A 12,276-nucleotide genomic window follows, 5' to 3' on the forward strand; every position below is an offset into this window, starting at 1 on the left:
AGTGGCGGCTGATCTCGTGATCGGGGATCGGGACCACGCAGTCGGGGCGAAGCGACGTACGTGGTAGATCCCGAGCCATGCACTGGACCGACGAGCTCAACGCGCTGCTGAACCAGTGCGTGTTCGCCAGCGGCTACGACTTTGGCGCCTCCAGCGAGCTCTTCTGCCGGCAGGCCGCCAAGTTGCGAAGGTTTCGTGTTGCCCTGGCGTTTGCCGTGTCCGACGTAGAGGTGGCTCACTCTTTGGCGTGTGCTGCAAGCGGTGACGAGGAGCTCAAGTTGACGGCGAATCAGTGCCAGGAGCAGTGGATGGCCTTGAACCCGACGGAAGACGACGACGACGACCACGACCACGAGGATAAAGCTGAGCGTCCGGAGACAGAGGCCGACGACCACCTCGGTCCTCGAGCATCGGAGCTGAATGACACAGCACCGCCGGAGGTCGATGAAGATGATGATGAAGAAGACTCGGCTGTCATTCCGGACGGAGGACCCCGCCTCGAGCTGTCCTTGTCGGACGCAGAGCTGGACATGCTGCTGAGCACGTTGCCGCCGAGTGAGGGGCCCGAAGCCAGCAGCTCTGCCGACGCGAAAGACCGACAGTCGTCGGGCGTTCGGAGTGAGATGCAGTGGGTGCTCGCCTTCCTGACGGACCCGGACGCGATCGCAAGTGTCGATGTCGAAGCCAAGAACTTGATGGGCAGCCCCGAGAAGCACGACGACGACAACTACCAGGTCTTCCTGCAGGACCTCCAGGAGGCCAACTTGATGGCGCCAGCGCCGACCGCAATTGAAAGGCATTCGCACCGGCAGGAAGTGACAGAGCCAGCTACGGGTGAAGACAATTGCGTAGCTGAAGACAGCAGCGACGATGAGGATGAAGAAGACTGGGAACGGACTCGACAGGAGATGAAAGCGATGAAGTTACTACACTAGCAGCTCTATTCCTTATATCTCCAGGCCAGACCGGCATAAATATTGTACCATTCTGCTCCCCAGTTCATCCTTTTCGTCGTTTGGTTTGCCGCTTTCTAGGCGCCGACTTTGGTGTACTAGCAGCCCCCTCCTTCTTCTTCCGCTTGGCGTGCTTCTCGGGCTCTTCCACGTGCATGACGCTAGCATCAAAACCAACCTCCTCATTGAGGACTTGGAGCCAAAGGAGCTGCTTGTCGCTCAGACGATCTCTTGGGCCCTTCACCTCCACCAACTTCATCCGAGCAACGTAGCGGCTCCCGCTCAGCAGCTGCACCACACGCTCGAGCGGTTCCACCTCCAGTTTCTCCTCTATCAGTTTCCCCTCATCGTCTTCCAGCGACGGAATGCTCGACAGAACCTTCTCGTTCATATTCAGCTGCTCATCCAAGCCGCAAAACGCGTGAACGTTTAGACAGTCGTGACTGTCAACCGGCCACTCGGGAGACAGCGGTACAGGATCATCGTCAGGTCTTGGCAGTTCAATCCTCAACAGGAGCAGATCGGGCAGACCGTTCTGCGCCTGATGATACTCTTTCGACGTCGCCATGTAGCGCAAAAGGCTGGCGAGTTGTTTCCGCCCAATTGCCGCGATAGCGAGCAAATGATACTGCAGCGACGCCACCTGGTCGCTTGGCCAGCCCACAAACCGAGTCACCTTGCCGTACTCGGAGCACCATCTCGTCACAAACGCTGTTAGCAGCTTCTCGAATGACCACTCCTCCTTCACTTGAGATATCCGGCGCTCGATCAGGTCACGTCGAACTTCGTAAAACACATCCGCGTACCCGAAATCCAGCGGCGCGGACTGGAACGGCGTCTGGAAGACGTCCGGGATGCTCGCGTACAGCACGTCCCACATCAAAACGCCGAACAAGTTTCTAAGCACCGACCCCTCCGAGTGGAGTCCGTACCAGCCTCCAGTCTTCACCTTCTCAGCAGACACCTCGTCACCGAGGTTGTCACCATTGTAGTGGTCCCGGTAGTACTGGAGCACAAGCTGCTCGACTGTACAGGGCTCGTCGTCGTAACCCACGAACCGCGATTTCTCGCCCATTTGGCGGTTCAGTGGACGGCCCACGATGTGATTTTGCCTGTAGTTGTAGGTAGTGCGTGCCTCCGCGGACACCGCTTTCTCTTCATCGTTGTCGTCATTGTGCTCATTGCACGGAGTGATCATGCTCGTGCCGGTGTTTTGCAGTAGCATCTCAGTGGTGGAGAAGGACTCGATCCTGTCTTTTTGACGCTGCAACCGATTCAAGCGTCTGTCGAGCGCGATTCGGTCTGCTGCCAGCACGTGCGGGTCCTCCAGCGCGTTAACACACGCATCTTGAGCTTGGTCTGTACACTTCAAGTGCTCCAAGTTGAGGGCTAGCCGATCCCACCAGTAGCCGCGCTTGCGCTCGAGAAATGGGGCGGCCAGCAACTCGTTCAGCAGCAATGTAGCGATCTGATACTTGCGCATCTTCTCGTACAGACCAACTGCAGTGTGCAGTATACGCACCAAGTGATATCCAGCGTTGCACTTGGAAAAGAAGACGGGAACCCCCGACAAGCCGTACGCAGCCGCCTTCATCCACTTCAGATACGCCTGAAGACAGCCTCTGCTAGCCAGCACCAGGTCATCCAGCGACTGCATTTTATCAATCTCGCAGTAGAATTGCTCCCAGCTGCGCGTCTGCCAATCCGTCGCAGGGTTGTCTTCCCCTTGTCTTGAATGTCCCTCAACAATGACACATCCGTCTTCCTCACTCTCGGTAGCCTCCTCATCTTCATAAATAATGTACAAAAGCCTCTGATACGCGAGAAACACCGGCGGGCCGTCCGAGAGCATCAACTTGAGCTCCAGGTCTGGCTCCCGGTACTCTTTCTCGGGTGTCACGACCTGGATGCACTGCTCCACGACGCTCATAATACGATGCAGCTGATGCGCCACCTCGTAGCTCACATACGCCTCCGACGATGGGAACACACGATGAGAATTGGTCCTTTGAGCAGCAGCGTCTGAGCCCGTGGACAGTTTGTACTCTGGGTACGCGACCTTCTTGAAAAACACCATGAGTCCCGGCCACTGCGTCGGCTCCTGTCGAATTTTATGCGCAGCCAACGCTATCAACTGACCAGCGTCCTCCGATTGAGGCGGCATCAACGACGTCGCGTTAAACGGAGGCGTCGACACAAAGTAGAACAATCGATGCATCCGCAGCATCAAGTCCCGCGTCGCAGGCGTCAAGCGCACTACCATCACGTCGGAGCTGTTCCGTCCAGCCAGAGGATACGACTCGAGCCAAATGTGCTGCATGAGCTGAGCCACTGGGATCCTCGATCCGTCGATGCGCCTCTGGGTCTTGACGACCTTCTTGATGGCGGCCATGAGGTCCGCCTTGGCGATGTGCTTCTTGCTGCCCGTCATCTTCTTGTACAGCGTCGCTAGCTCCGGAGCCGTCGCACAGCGCTCAATGGCGTCGAGCGCCGCGTCCAGCCTCTCCAGCTCCTGCTTCTGCTTCCTGCCAGGGGGCAAGGGGCTAGTTGTAGCGACGGTTTTGGTGCGTTTAGGCGACGCGGCTGCAGTGACTGGGAACTTCTGGAGGAACCCAGCCTCGATCATCACGTGGAGAACGTCCTGCACCTGTTCGTTGACTGGCAAGAGCTGCTTCTCTTCTTCTTCTTCTTCTTCTTCTCCTTCTTTATCTTTACCTTTATCTTGTTGTTGATGATCTTCTTGTTCTTCTTGTTCTAAACCTTCTCGTTCTTGTAGCTCACTCTGTCTTTTGATATCTTGTTCTCGGATAAAGTATCGGAAGAGCGACGTCGTCTTGAACCACGGGCCGCGGCGTTGCAGCAGCCGCGCGTAGAGCTGCTGCTCGAAGGGCTTGAGGTCCGTCAGGAAGCACGACGCGCGCGCCAGCTCCTGCGCCGAGAAGAGCTCGCGGAAGTCCGCGCGCTCGAACAGCAGCGACGACAGCACCAGCGCCAGGTGCCGCGCGTACGCGTCCTCCCACGGCGGCGGCTGCTCCTCCTCTCCGCCCGCGGCCTCGAGCTTCACGCCCGGCTCGGCCTTGACGACGCCAGCCATAGTCAAGTCAAGTCAGCTGACGGTTGCACCTGTCACTAAGTTTCTCTCCAAGACAGTGACGTTACAGCAAAAAGCTCCGGCTGCCGGATCATGCCATAGCTACACAAGGACCCTGCTTCCTATTAGCATCAGCACTACACTGTACTTGGTGGTAGTTTACGCGAAAGGGGAAATAATGGCGGTCCATCGTTGCGCTCTGTAGTCTGCGGGAAGGAGGCTTTGAGAGGCACTGCGGTATTCGAATGCAACACAGATGTGATATCTACCTCACGGCTTGGAACTTTGGGATGGATATGGCTCCATCGAAGCTGTGCTTCGTTCTTCTCAGCGCTCCTCTCATTCTACGCCTTGCGTTCGGCTGCACAAGTGTTCGTCTTTGGCCTACGACAGTTCGGCCCACGACGTTGGTCTTCTTCCTGCCTGAAAGCGTCGCTGCCCCCCCCCCCCCTCACGATAGTATTACATGGCCATGCTCGAGACCCACCGTCACGCAGCTTTGCTCGTCCTGGCGATCATACTGTAGAGTGTTTTCGTCGACAGCGCCCACCGCCAGAAACTCCTCTGCGTGGCTTTCATTGCCGCCGTGGTGTATTCCATCGTCGCTGTGTTGCGCCAACTCGCATGGGAGCTGGGTTTCGTGTTCATGCGCGTTGTTACCGTGGTTTCCAAGACGTTCATGCAGTACGTGGCTCGAGGTCGTACCACCAAGTTCCCCAACTGGTCGCTCCGCTTCGAGCTCCTCCACACTGTACTCCGAGTTTGCACCGAGACGTACGGCGAACGCATAGCCATCGAGAGCCACGCGCAGTGGGTCCGTGCTCAGAGCGACCTCTTGGGATCTCTACTGGGCTGCTTCTCCTGCCACCGCTTCAACCGCAGCCTCGAAGCCGTGCACTTCAACGGACTGGAGCACGTCTGGCTGCACAACAAACAGCTTCGGCCGCGCGGCGCCAAGCGGTTGGTAGTGCTGTATCTGCACGGCGGCGGGTTCGCAGTGCTGAGTCCGAGACTCTACACGTCGCTGGGCGCGGAGCTGGCAGCGACGATCGAGAGCGAGTTGAAGCTGCGAAGCGGTCGGGACCTGAGCGTCGACGTGCTCCTTGGCAACTACCGCAAGGCGCCCGAGTGCAGCTTCCCGACGCCCCCGCAGGACACCGTGGCGCTGTACCGAGACTACTTGCTGCAGCACGAGAAGCTGCAGCCGTCGCAGATCATCCTGGCGGGCGACAGCGCTGGCGGGGGCCTCGTCATGTCCACAATGCTGCGCGTGCGCGACTCGAGCCCGGAGCTGCTGCCTTTGGCCGCCATGCTGCTGGCCCCGGCCGTCGACCTCACGGGCGACGAGCCGGACGCGCCGCACTGCTTCCTGTCTCGACCCATGTGCAAGGCCTTCACCCTCGCCTACCACCCGACGTACACTGACCCGCGCACGTGGGCGGACGCGTCGTCGGCGCACTGCGATCTGCGCGGCCTGCCACCTGTGCTGCTGCAGCTCGGCCGACTCGACTACATCTTCCAGCATGGCGATCGTCTAGCAGCCAAGGCCAAGGCGGACGGAGTGACCAACTGGGAGCTGGACGTGCACGACGACATGCCGCACGTCTTCTCCGTCTTCCCGAGCTTTGTACTACCGTACGCACAGGTCGGCGTCCAGAAGCTGGCGACGTTCGCTGCCAAGAGCTTTGTCAAGAGTGAAGGCTGCGACACCAGAGTCGCAAGAGCCAACTAAACACACTAACAAAGCAAAACTCTTCAAGTAGAAGCACATGCACTGACCCATTCAACTTTACTTTGGGGCTTTCGTGATCGTGAACGGACGCGATATCTCGAGCAGTCTCCAAAAGGACGAGAGAGATCATAACGCGCGACGCTACAGAGCCCAGTCTTACCCCACCTCACCACCTTCGGCCTTAAGCAACTCTACCTCTAACCATGTCGAAGCGCGAGTCCAAGCACGCTGACGAAGACGACTCCGGCAGCGACGAGGACATCTCGGACAGCGGCAGCGAGGAGGACTCGAGCGAGGAGGACATGTCCGAGTCGGACGACGACCGCAAGGGCAAAGCCAAGGACGGAGCCAAGGCCTCGGCCGTCAAGGCCGCAGGCTCGGAGCGTACGCTGGTGAACCAACCGTTCGACGAGGCCGTGGACCTGAGCGAGTCGGAGGGCAGCATCGCGTCCGAAGACCCCAACTCGCCCAAGAGGCAGCCGGGCGCGGGCAAAGCGCTCAAGAATCAACCGTTCGACGAGGCGGTCGAGTTGTCCGAGAGCGTGCAGGAGGTTGAGAGCCCCAAGAAGACGTCGGCCGCTGCGTCCGAGAAACCCGCACTAGGATCCACCAACGCGAGGGACGCAAAGGGCGGCGCGTCGTCGGCGTCGACTGCAGTGGGCAACGAGATGAAGAACAAACCGTTCGACGAAGAGGTCGATCTGAGCGACTCGGGCGACAGCGTCGACACCAACGGCCAGCCGAGCCCCAAGGCTCGACACGACACGAAGGAGAGTCAACCGACGCCGTCCGCAGCGCCAGCGCGTCAGCCACCGCAGCCAATGCAGAGTGAGAGTAAGAAGGTTAGCGTGGAGGCGGCAGCTCCAGCACCGAAGCCTGCAGCTGCAGCTCCAGACAAGCGCCCGGAGCCGGCGCGAAAGCCTGCACACGAGTCTGCTAGTTCCTCCGAGGACTCGGAGAGTGGTGACGACGACGATGACGACGACGATGATGACGACGACGAAGGAGAAGAGTCCCAGTCCACGTCTCACGCGCCTTCAGCTGCAGCTCCACACGCGAGCAGCAGCGCTGGAACGGGAGCTGCTAGTGCTGGTGGAGGCAGCTCGAACCACGCGGCCATGATGGCCAACGCTGGCGGCTACAAGGAGAGCGACTACGCACACTTGAAGGTTTCCCACGAAATCCGCGAGCTGTTTCAGTACATTGGACGCTTCAAGGCGCAAGAGATCGAGCTGGAGACGCGACTCAAGTGCTTCATCCCTGAGTATATCCCAGCGGTGGGGGATATGGACGCCTTCTTGAAGATTCCACGCCCCGACGGCCAAGCGGACCAACTTGGACTGAAAATGCTGGACGAGCCGAGCTTGACTCAATCTGACGCAACGGTCTTGGACTTACAGCTGCGCTCCACGTCCAAGAAGAAACACGGCGACATTGTCGTCCGCAGCATCGAGAACGCCGAGAAGTCCCCGCGAGAAATCGACCGCTGGATCAAATCCATCGCCGACCTGCATCGCACGAAGCCACCGCCACAGGTCCACTACACCAAGACAATGCCCGACATCGAGAGCCTCATGCAGGTCTGGCCAGAAGAGTTCGAGGAGCTGCTGAGCAAGACGACGCTGCCCAGCGCCGACCTGGACATGGGTCTCGAACAGTACGTGCGCGTCATCTGCGCGCTGCTGGATATCCCCGTACACAAGAACGTCTACGAGTCGCTGCACGTGCTCTTCACGCTCTACCTCGAGTTCCGTAGTAACCAGCACTTCATGCCTCTATTGTGACCGTTAAGTCGTGAATAGAACCTTCTGATTTCAATGTTTTACCTAGAAAATCGACAGGGAAACAAAGTGAACCCGTCTTCAATGTGCAGGTAAGTCCCCCCACTGTTGATAATGAAGCAACAGCACAGTGCTGACTTGGCTCTAACCGGTGGCAATCCTCTCCAGGCTACTTTTTCTTGTCATTATCCAAGTTGTTGGACAATTCCTCGTGCTTCTCCATCACCTACAGCAAAACAACAAGAAATAAAAAAAGATGAGCAGCTAGCTTTGATATCCCCATTTGGAAAGCCGTATTACCTTCTCCTGGACCTCTTGCAAGCACTTCCAGCCGAATAGAATGCGCTTGGAGATGGTCTCTCCGTCCTACATTGAAAAATAATTTTACGAATATAACATTACGGATCAGTTATTGTCATAATTGCATTGGACTAAATGGGTATATTACCGTCTCGTAGCGGTTCTGCTCGATCTCCATGCGCGCATTCTTCTGTAGCACGTCCGACCAGAGCTGACCCTGCTCGTTGCGGTGCGGGAACATGCGCGTGGTGCGCAGGATCTCGCGGTACAGCCGCAGCACCTCCTTCCTCTTGTCCAGCAGCATTGGGCTCGATATTCAACACTGAGCAGCACGATGTGGTGTACACAACCCAATATTCACAGTAGACCCACTTCAAGTTGACCTTTGGGGAGTCGCGGTGTATCATCATGGGGAATGCTCCGAGTGGCGAGATGGAGCCCGCCAGGCTCAAAGAGGAGCTGGCGGACATGCATCGGTCGTTGCAAGCGCTGAGCCTTCGTTGTCGCCCTCCTCCCGCTCTCCGGCCCGGCCAAATTTCAGTGGATAACGTGATAATTAACACGCGAGAGGGTATCGATCAACTTGTCCGATAGCCCTTCAGTTTTGATGCTACATGAGTGGTTTAACGCTGGGGGTTCTCCTTGTTTTGCCATGGGTTCACAGATGTGAAGGTGGTTCTGGGGCCGGTGGTGGGGAAGGTGGAGTTCCAGCGAGCGCGGGTGCTGCTGGAAGTGGATCGACGCGCTCTGGTGACGGCGCACGTGTCGACGCTGGATACGGCCACGAACTCCATGGTGGAGCTGCCGCAGCATCGAGTCGCAGTGCAGTGTGAAGCCGATCGCCCCGTGGTGTTCGTGTTGGAGAGGCTGGTGCCTGGCAAAAGTTATACTGTCACCTTTGGAGGCATTCGGAGCAAGGACGTCGAGTTAAAGCGCGGCACGTTTCGGACGCAGAGTTTGGAGCACGGCAGCAAGCTGAACGTCGCGGTGGTTAGTGGGGACGACGTGTTTGATATTGAGAGCGGGGAGGCGAACTTGTGGCAGGACGTTCGGGAGCGCGTGGAGCGAGGCGAGACGCAGATCGTGCTGCATTTGGGCGGACAGGTTGCGATGCAGCGGATGTTCGACAAGGCGGTGCAGTTGCTGTTGCTCTATGGACAGGGAGCATCGAGTGATGCTGCAGCGCAGCCAGACTGGGCGCTGGTGGAGATGAAGGCGCTGGAGGTGCTTCGCTCTGCGTACCGGTCGCAGTGGACGCTTTCGCCCCATCTGCAGTTCGTGCTGGCGAACGCCTGCAACCTCATGATGTGGAGCGATGCTGACATCTATCCGCGGTTCACCACGCGTGACGAGTTTTACATCGACCACGAGCAGCCGACGCTGCGGATGCAAGTGGTTCGAACTGTTACGCGCTGCGCCCGACGACTGTTTCACGAATACCAGCGGCAGTTGTGGGACGATGGTTTCAAGCAGCTCGTCGAGCGGGAGGTGAGTGCAATTGCTGCTCTCCGAACAAACGGTGAGTGGTCTAACGATTTTACTGGTTTGGTTAGGTGGAGTTACTAGCGCTCGCGGAGACAGCGTTGGCGTCGACAGCTCAAATCTTCGCGTTGTCTGTTCAGATCCCGAAAACCGCGGAGGAACTGGAGCTTCAGAAGAAACGACACGAAATTGAAGGCGCCAGACGCGTGGAGAAAAATTTGCGAGCTTTGGAGGCGGAGAAGGCGAAGTTGGAAAAGCAGTTGGTAAGCTACAACCAAGTGCTGGCGCCGCAGCGAGGAGAAGAGTTTGTGTTTGAGGTTGGGAGCATTTGCGTCCTCGTTCTTGACTTACGTAGTAGCAGGTTGGAGCCTGGCGGGTCTCAAGCGCGAGAGAATGAGCTGCTGAGCAACGTGCAGTGGAGGTTCATCGAGGAGACGCTCGCGCGCGCTAGTGTCCAGCTCCTCCTGCTGTGCTCCGAAGCTCCGCTCATAGACGACCTCGTTCCTGACGCAAAAAGCTCCGTGGTTGACACCTCCGAGGAAATTGAGACGGCGTGGAGCGCGAATAAATCGGCCCAAGCGCGCTTACTCTCTCAACTTTTCGACTGGAAGCTCCAGCAGCCCAATCGCCAGTTCATCGTGCTTGGTGGTGCCAACCCAGCGCGCTGCTTTGCCAGGATGCGCGTGAAGGACACGAAGCTGAGGACGGACTCCGAGCAATTCACAATTGGAGCAATTTCAGCCACACCCTATGACTCTGTGATACCAAGGAGGAGCGGACTGCTCCATGGTCGATTTGAGTTTGAACACGTTGAAGAAGTGGCCAACAAGAAGTGCTTTCTCGACTTGAGAGTGGAGAGTGGACAGGGTAACACCATTGAGGCTTGTCGAGTAGGGAAAGACAAGCAGTTCTACAACCTTCCCAAGGTTCTGCTTGGGCCAGTGGTTGGGTGGGTGGACGAGTTCTGTGCGGTTGTGCTTCTGGAGGTCGACCGATACGCTGACGTTGTGTGTTTGGTGAAGAACCCACTCACTCGGGAGAGCCGTCGCGTGTTCCAGCGGTTCTTCGCCGACCAAGCCAATTCGTTCTTCATCACGCACTTGCGCTCAGGACACTACTATCGACTGTCGTTTGAGAATGTCCAGCATTCCGAACTATTTCAAGCAAGTTTTACAACAGTGGCGAAATCCCCGCAACAATTCGACGTTGTAGCCCTTGGAAACGAAAATGGCGCTGTCAATATCCCAGAAATATTGTCTGAAGACAAGAAGGACGCCGCCAATTTGTGGCAAACGATCCAGGAGAACACAGTCAAGATGCCGCTTGTCGGTCTAAATCTGGCGATTCATCTCGGCGGACAGTTCTTCCCTGAGTCAAACCCTCACATCCACGAGGCGCTAGTATACGCCGGTAGCAACATGGCCTCTCCCACTCAAGTCGACGGGATCAATGAGAGCGAAGTGCTCACCACCGCTATGATTCATAGGAAGTTCCGCGAGATGTACCGATCAGCGTGGAACACGCCTGGTATCCGCGAGAGTCTCGCCCACGGTGCACACCTCATCTTGACTAATGAAAACGACCAACTCCCAGCGAACAACCAAGAGGGCGAAGACCAGCAGAACGTCAATGTTCGCGAACTATTGGCGAAATTCCATGTGCGATACCAGAATTTGCTGCTGCCCCCTTCCAAGCGTCTGCGTGGTGATGAATTTCGATGGTGCAAACCTTTGAGTCATTGCTTCGGAGCCTTCGGGCTGTTTGTTCTCCCGACAGAGGAACTAGAATGCTCATCTATTCACGAATCCACGTGGGGAGCTCTTCAGATGCTGCTGGAGACGCCGGCATTGTCAACGTTATTGCTGGTGTCGACCGAGGCTCTCTTTGATGAATCTCTTGAGGACATCAGGGAGAAGGCGTGTGTGGATTCCGCCTACCGCAGAAAGTTTGGATTTTACAGGAAAGACGTCAAGCGCTTGTTGGAAATTCTGTTCAACTGGCAACGGGTAGATCCGACGACTGGCAAAGAATCCGACGCGAGGAAGCACGTCGTTCTTCTCAGTGGAAGTCGCTACCAAAGCTTTAACTCGGTTATTCGTGAAATTCACGACAATGAGAGAGCGCCTATCAACTCGACGTTCCCGAACTTGTCCGTAGCAGAAAAACTGATGCTGTTCCAGTACGTGGTAGGTCCGTTGCATGCCTCGAATTCGGATATTCGGTCAAGGAAGTTCTTCACGCAAGGAACGATTCTAGAGCGATACACTTATCATCACGGCTTCATACAGAAAGCTCTACCATCAGGGGAAGAAGTGCCGCCAGGTCTGCCTACAACGGGTGACGAAAACGTTCAAGAGACTAAGCCCAACGAAAGGATCACTACTACGGAAGTGACGAACCAATTAGTTCATCTATCGTTGTTAATGAGCGACAAGAGTCCTACGGACACATCGGAGCTTGAAGCCACGGAAATGCCCTCCTCTTCTGGGATATGCAGCTTCATTTCACACGATCCGATTCAATCAGATGCAAGGCCCAGTGACGTAAAAGCTGTTTCAAGCGAAGCCCAGGAACAAATTCGATACTGCCAGGCTGGCTCCTGGAGGCTCCCGACAGTGTTGCCCGTGTGGCTTCGAGAGGTAACCTACTTCGTCAGATCTGAGAATGCTTTGATACCTGAGTGTACTAATCCCTGCGTTGCTTGTAAATCTGCAGCTCTTAGCGCAAGCAACGACCGAGGCAGAAGAACAGCAAGTCAAGGGCCGTATGACCTACCTACGCGAGCAAGAGAGTGAGCTTCAAGCTTCGTTCCAGCGAAGTTCTGTTCTCGTGGACGGCTTGGTGTCACTATCAAATGCGAAAGCTTGTGCTGAGGCACTTGCTGCGTCGTTCAAAACTGCCCATCGCCTTGGATCATCGGAATTCCGCGACCATTTC

The 12,276-nt window shown here is 56.8% G+C and overlaps 6 protein-coding genes across 6 annotated transcripts; 4 read left to right on the plus strand and 2 right to left on the minus strand.

Moving 5' to 3' along the window:
* Positions 1-77: 77 nt before the first annotated feature.
* On the plus strand, positions 78-974 carry PHYSODRAFT_251823 (hypothetical protein; the record flags this gene model as incomplete). Its single annotated transcript, XM_009539490.1, has 2 exons — positions 78-848; positions 960-974. 2 exons carry the CDS (start codon positions 78-80, stop codon positions 972-974), a joined length of 786 nt encoding a protein of 261 aa, XP_009537785.1.
* Positions 975-1,005: 31 nt separating this feature from the next.
* Positions 1,006-3,987, minus strand: PHYSODRAFT_450696 (hypothetical protein; the record flags this gene model as incomplete). Its single annotated transcript, XM_009539491.1, has 4 exons — positions 1,006-1,206; positions 1,249-3,468; positions 3,511-3,629; positions 3,735-3,987. Coding segments are annotated over 4 exons (2,793 nt in total), but the record flags the coding sequence as incomplete, so codon positions are not given.
* Positions 3,988-4,340: 353 nt separating this feature from the next.
* PHYSODRAFT_251825 (hypothetical protein) lies at positions 4,341-5,776 on the plus strand (the record flags this gene model as incomplete). The annotated part of the gene is made up of 2 exons (XM_009539492.1): positions 4,341-4,415; positions 4,571-5,776. 2 exons carry the CDS (start codon positions 4,341-4,343, stop codon positions 5,774-5,776), a joined length of 1,281 nt encoding a protein of 426 aa, XP_009537787.1.
* A 203-nt stretch (positions 5,777-5,979) lies between these two features.
* Positions 5,980-7,560, plus strand: PHYSODRAFT_307050 (hypothetical protein; the record flags this gene model as incomplete). Its single annotated transcript, XM_009539493.1, has 2 exons — positions 5,980-6,610; positions 6,824-7,560. The coding sequence occupies 2 exons, from the start codon at positions 5,980-5,982 to the stop codon at positions 7,558-7,560; spliced, it is 1,368 nt and encodes a 455-aa protein (XP_009537788.1).
* A 166-nt stretch (positions 7,561-7,726) lies between these two features.
* PHYSODRAFT_341187 (hypothetical protein) lies at positions 7,727-8,161 on the minus strand (the record flags this gene model as incomplete). Its single annotated transcript, XM_009539494.1, has 3 exons — positions 7,727-7,783; positions 7,858-7,923; positions 8,006-8,161. 3 exons carry the CDS (start codon positions 8,159-8,161, stop codon positions 7,727-7,729), a joined length of 279 nt encoding a protein of 92 aa, XP_009537789.1.
* A 104-nt stretch (positions 8,162-8,265) lies between these two features.
* PHYSODRAFT_405736 (hypothetical protein) lies at positions 8,266-11,258 on the plus strand (the record flags this gene model as incomplete). The annotated part of the gene is made up of 5 exons (XM_009539495.1): positions 8,266-8,428; positions 8,522-9,345; positions 9,411-10,544; positions 10,611-10,739; positions 10,830-11,258. Coding segments are annotated over 5 exons (2,679 nt in total), but the record flags the coding sequence as incomplete, so codon positions are not given.
* Between the last annotated feature and the right edge of the window lie 1,018 nt (positions 11,259-12,276).

The sequence above is a fragment of the Phytophthora sojae genome (assembly GCF_000149755.1).
Source record: "Phytophthora sojae unplaced genomic scaffold PHYSOscaffold_13, whole genome shotgun sequence".
NCBI lineage: Eukaryota > Oomycota > Peronosporomycetes > Peronosporales > Peronosporaceae > Phytophthora > Phytophthora sojae.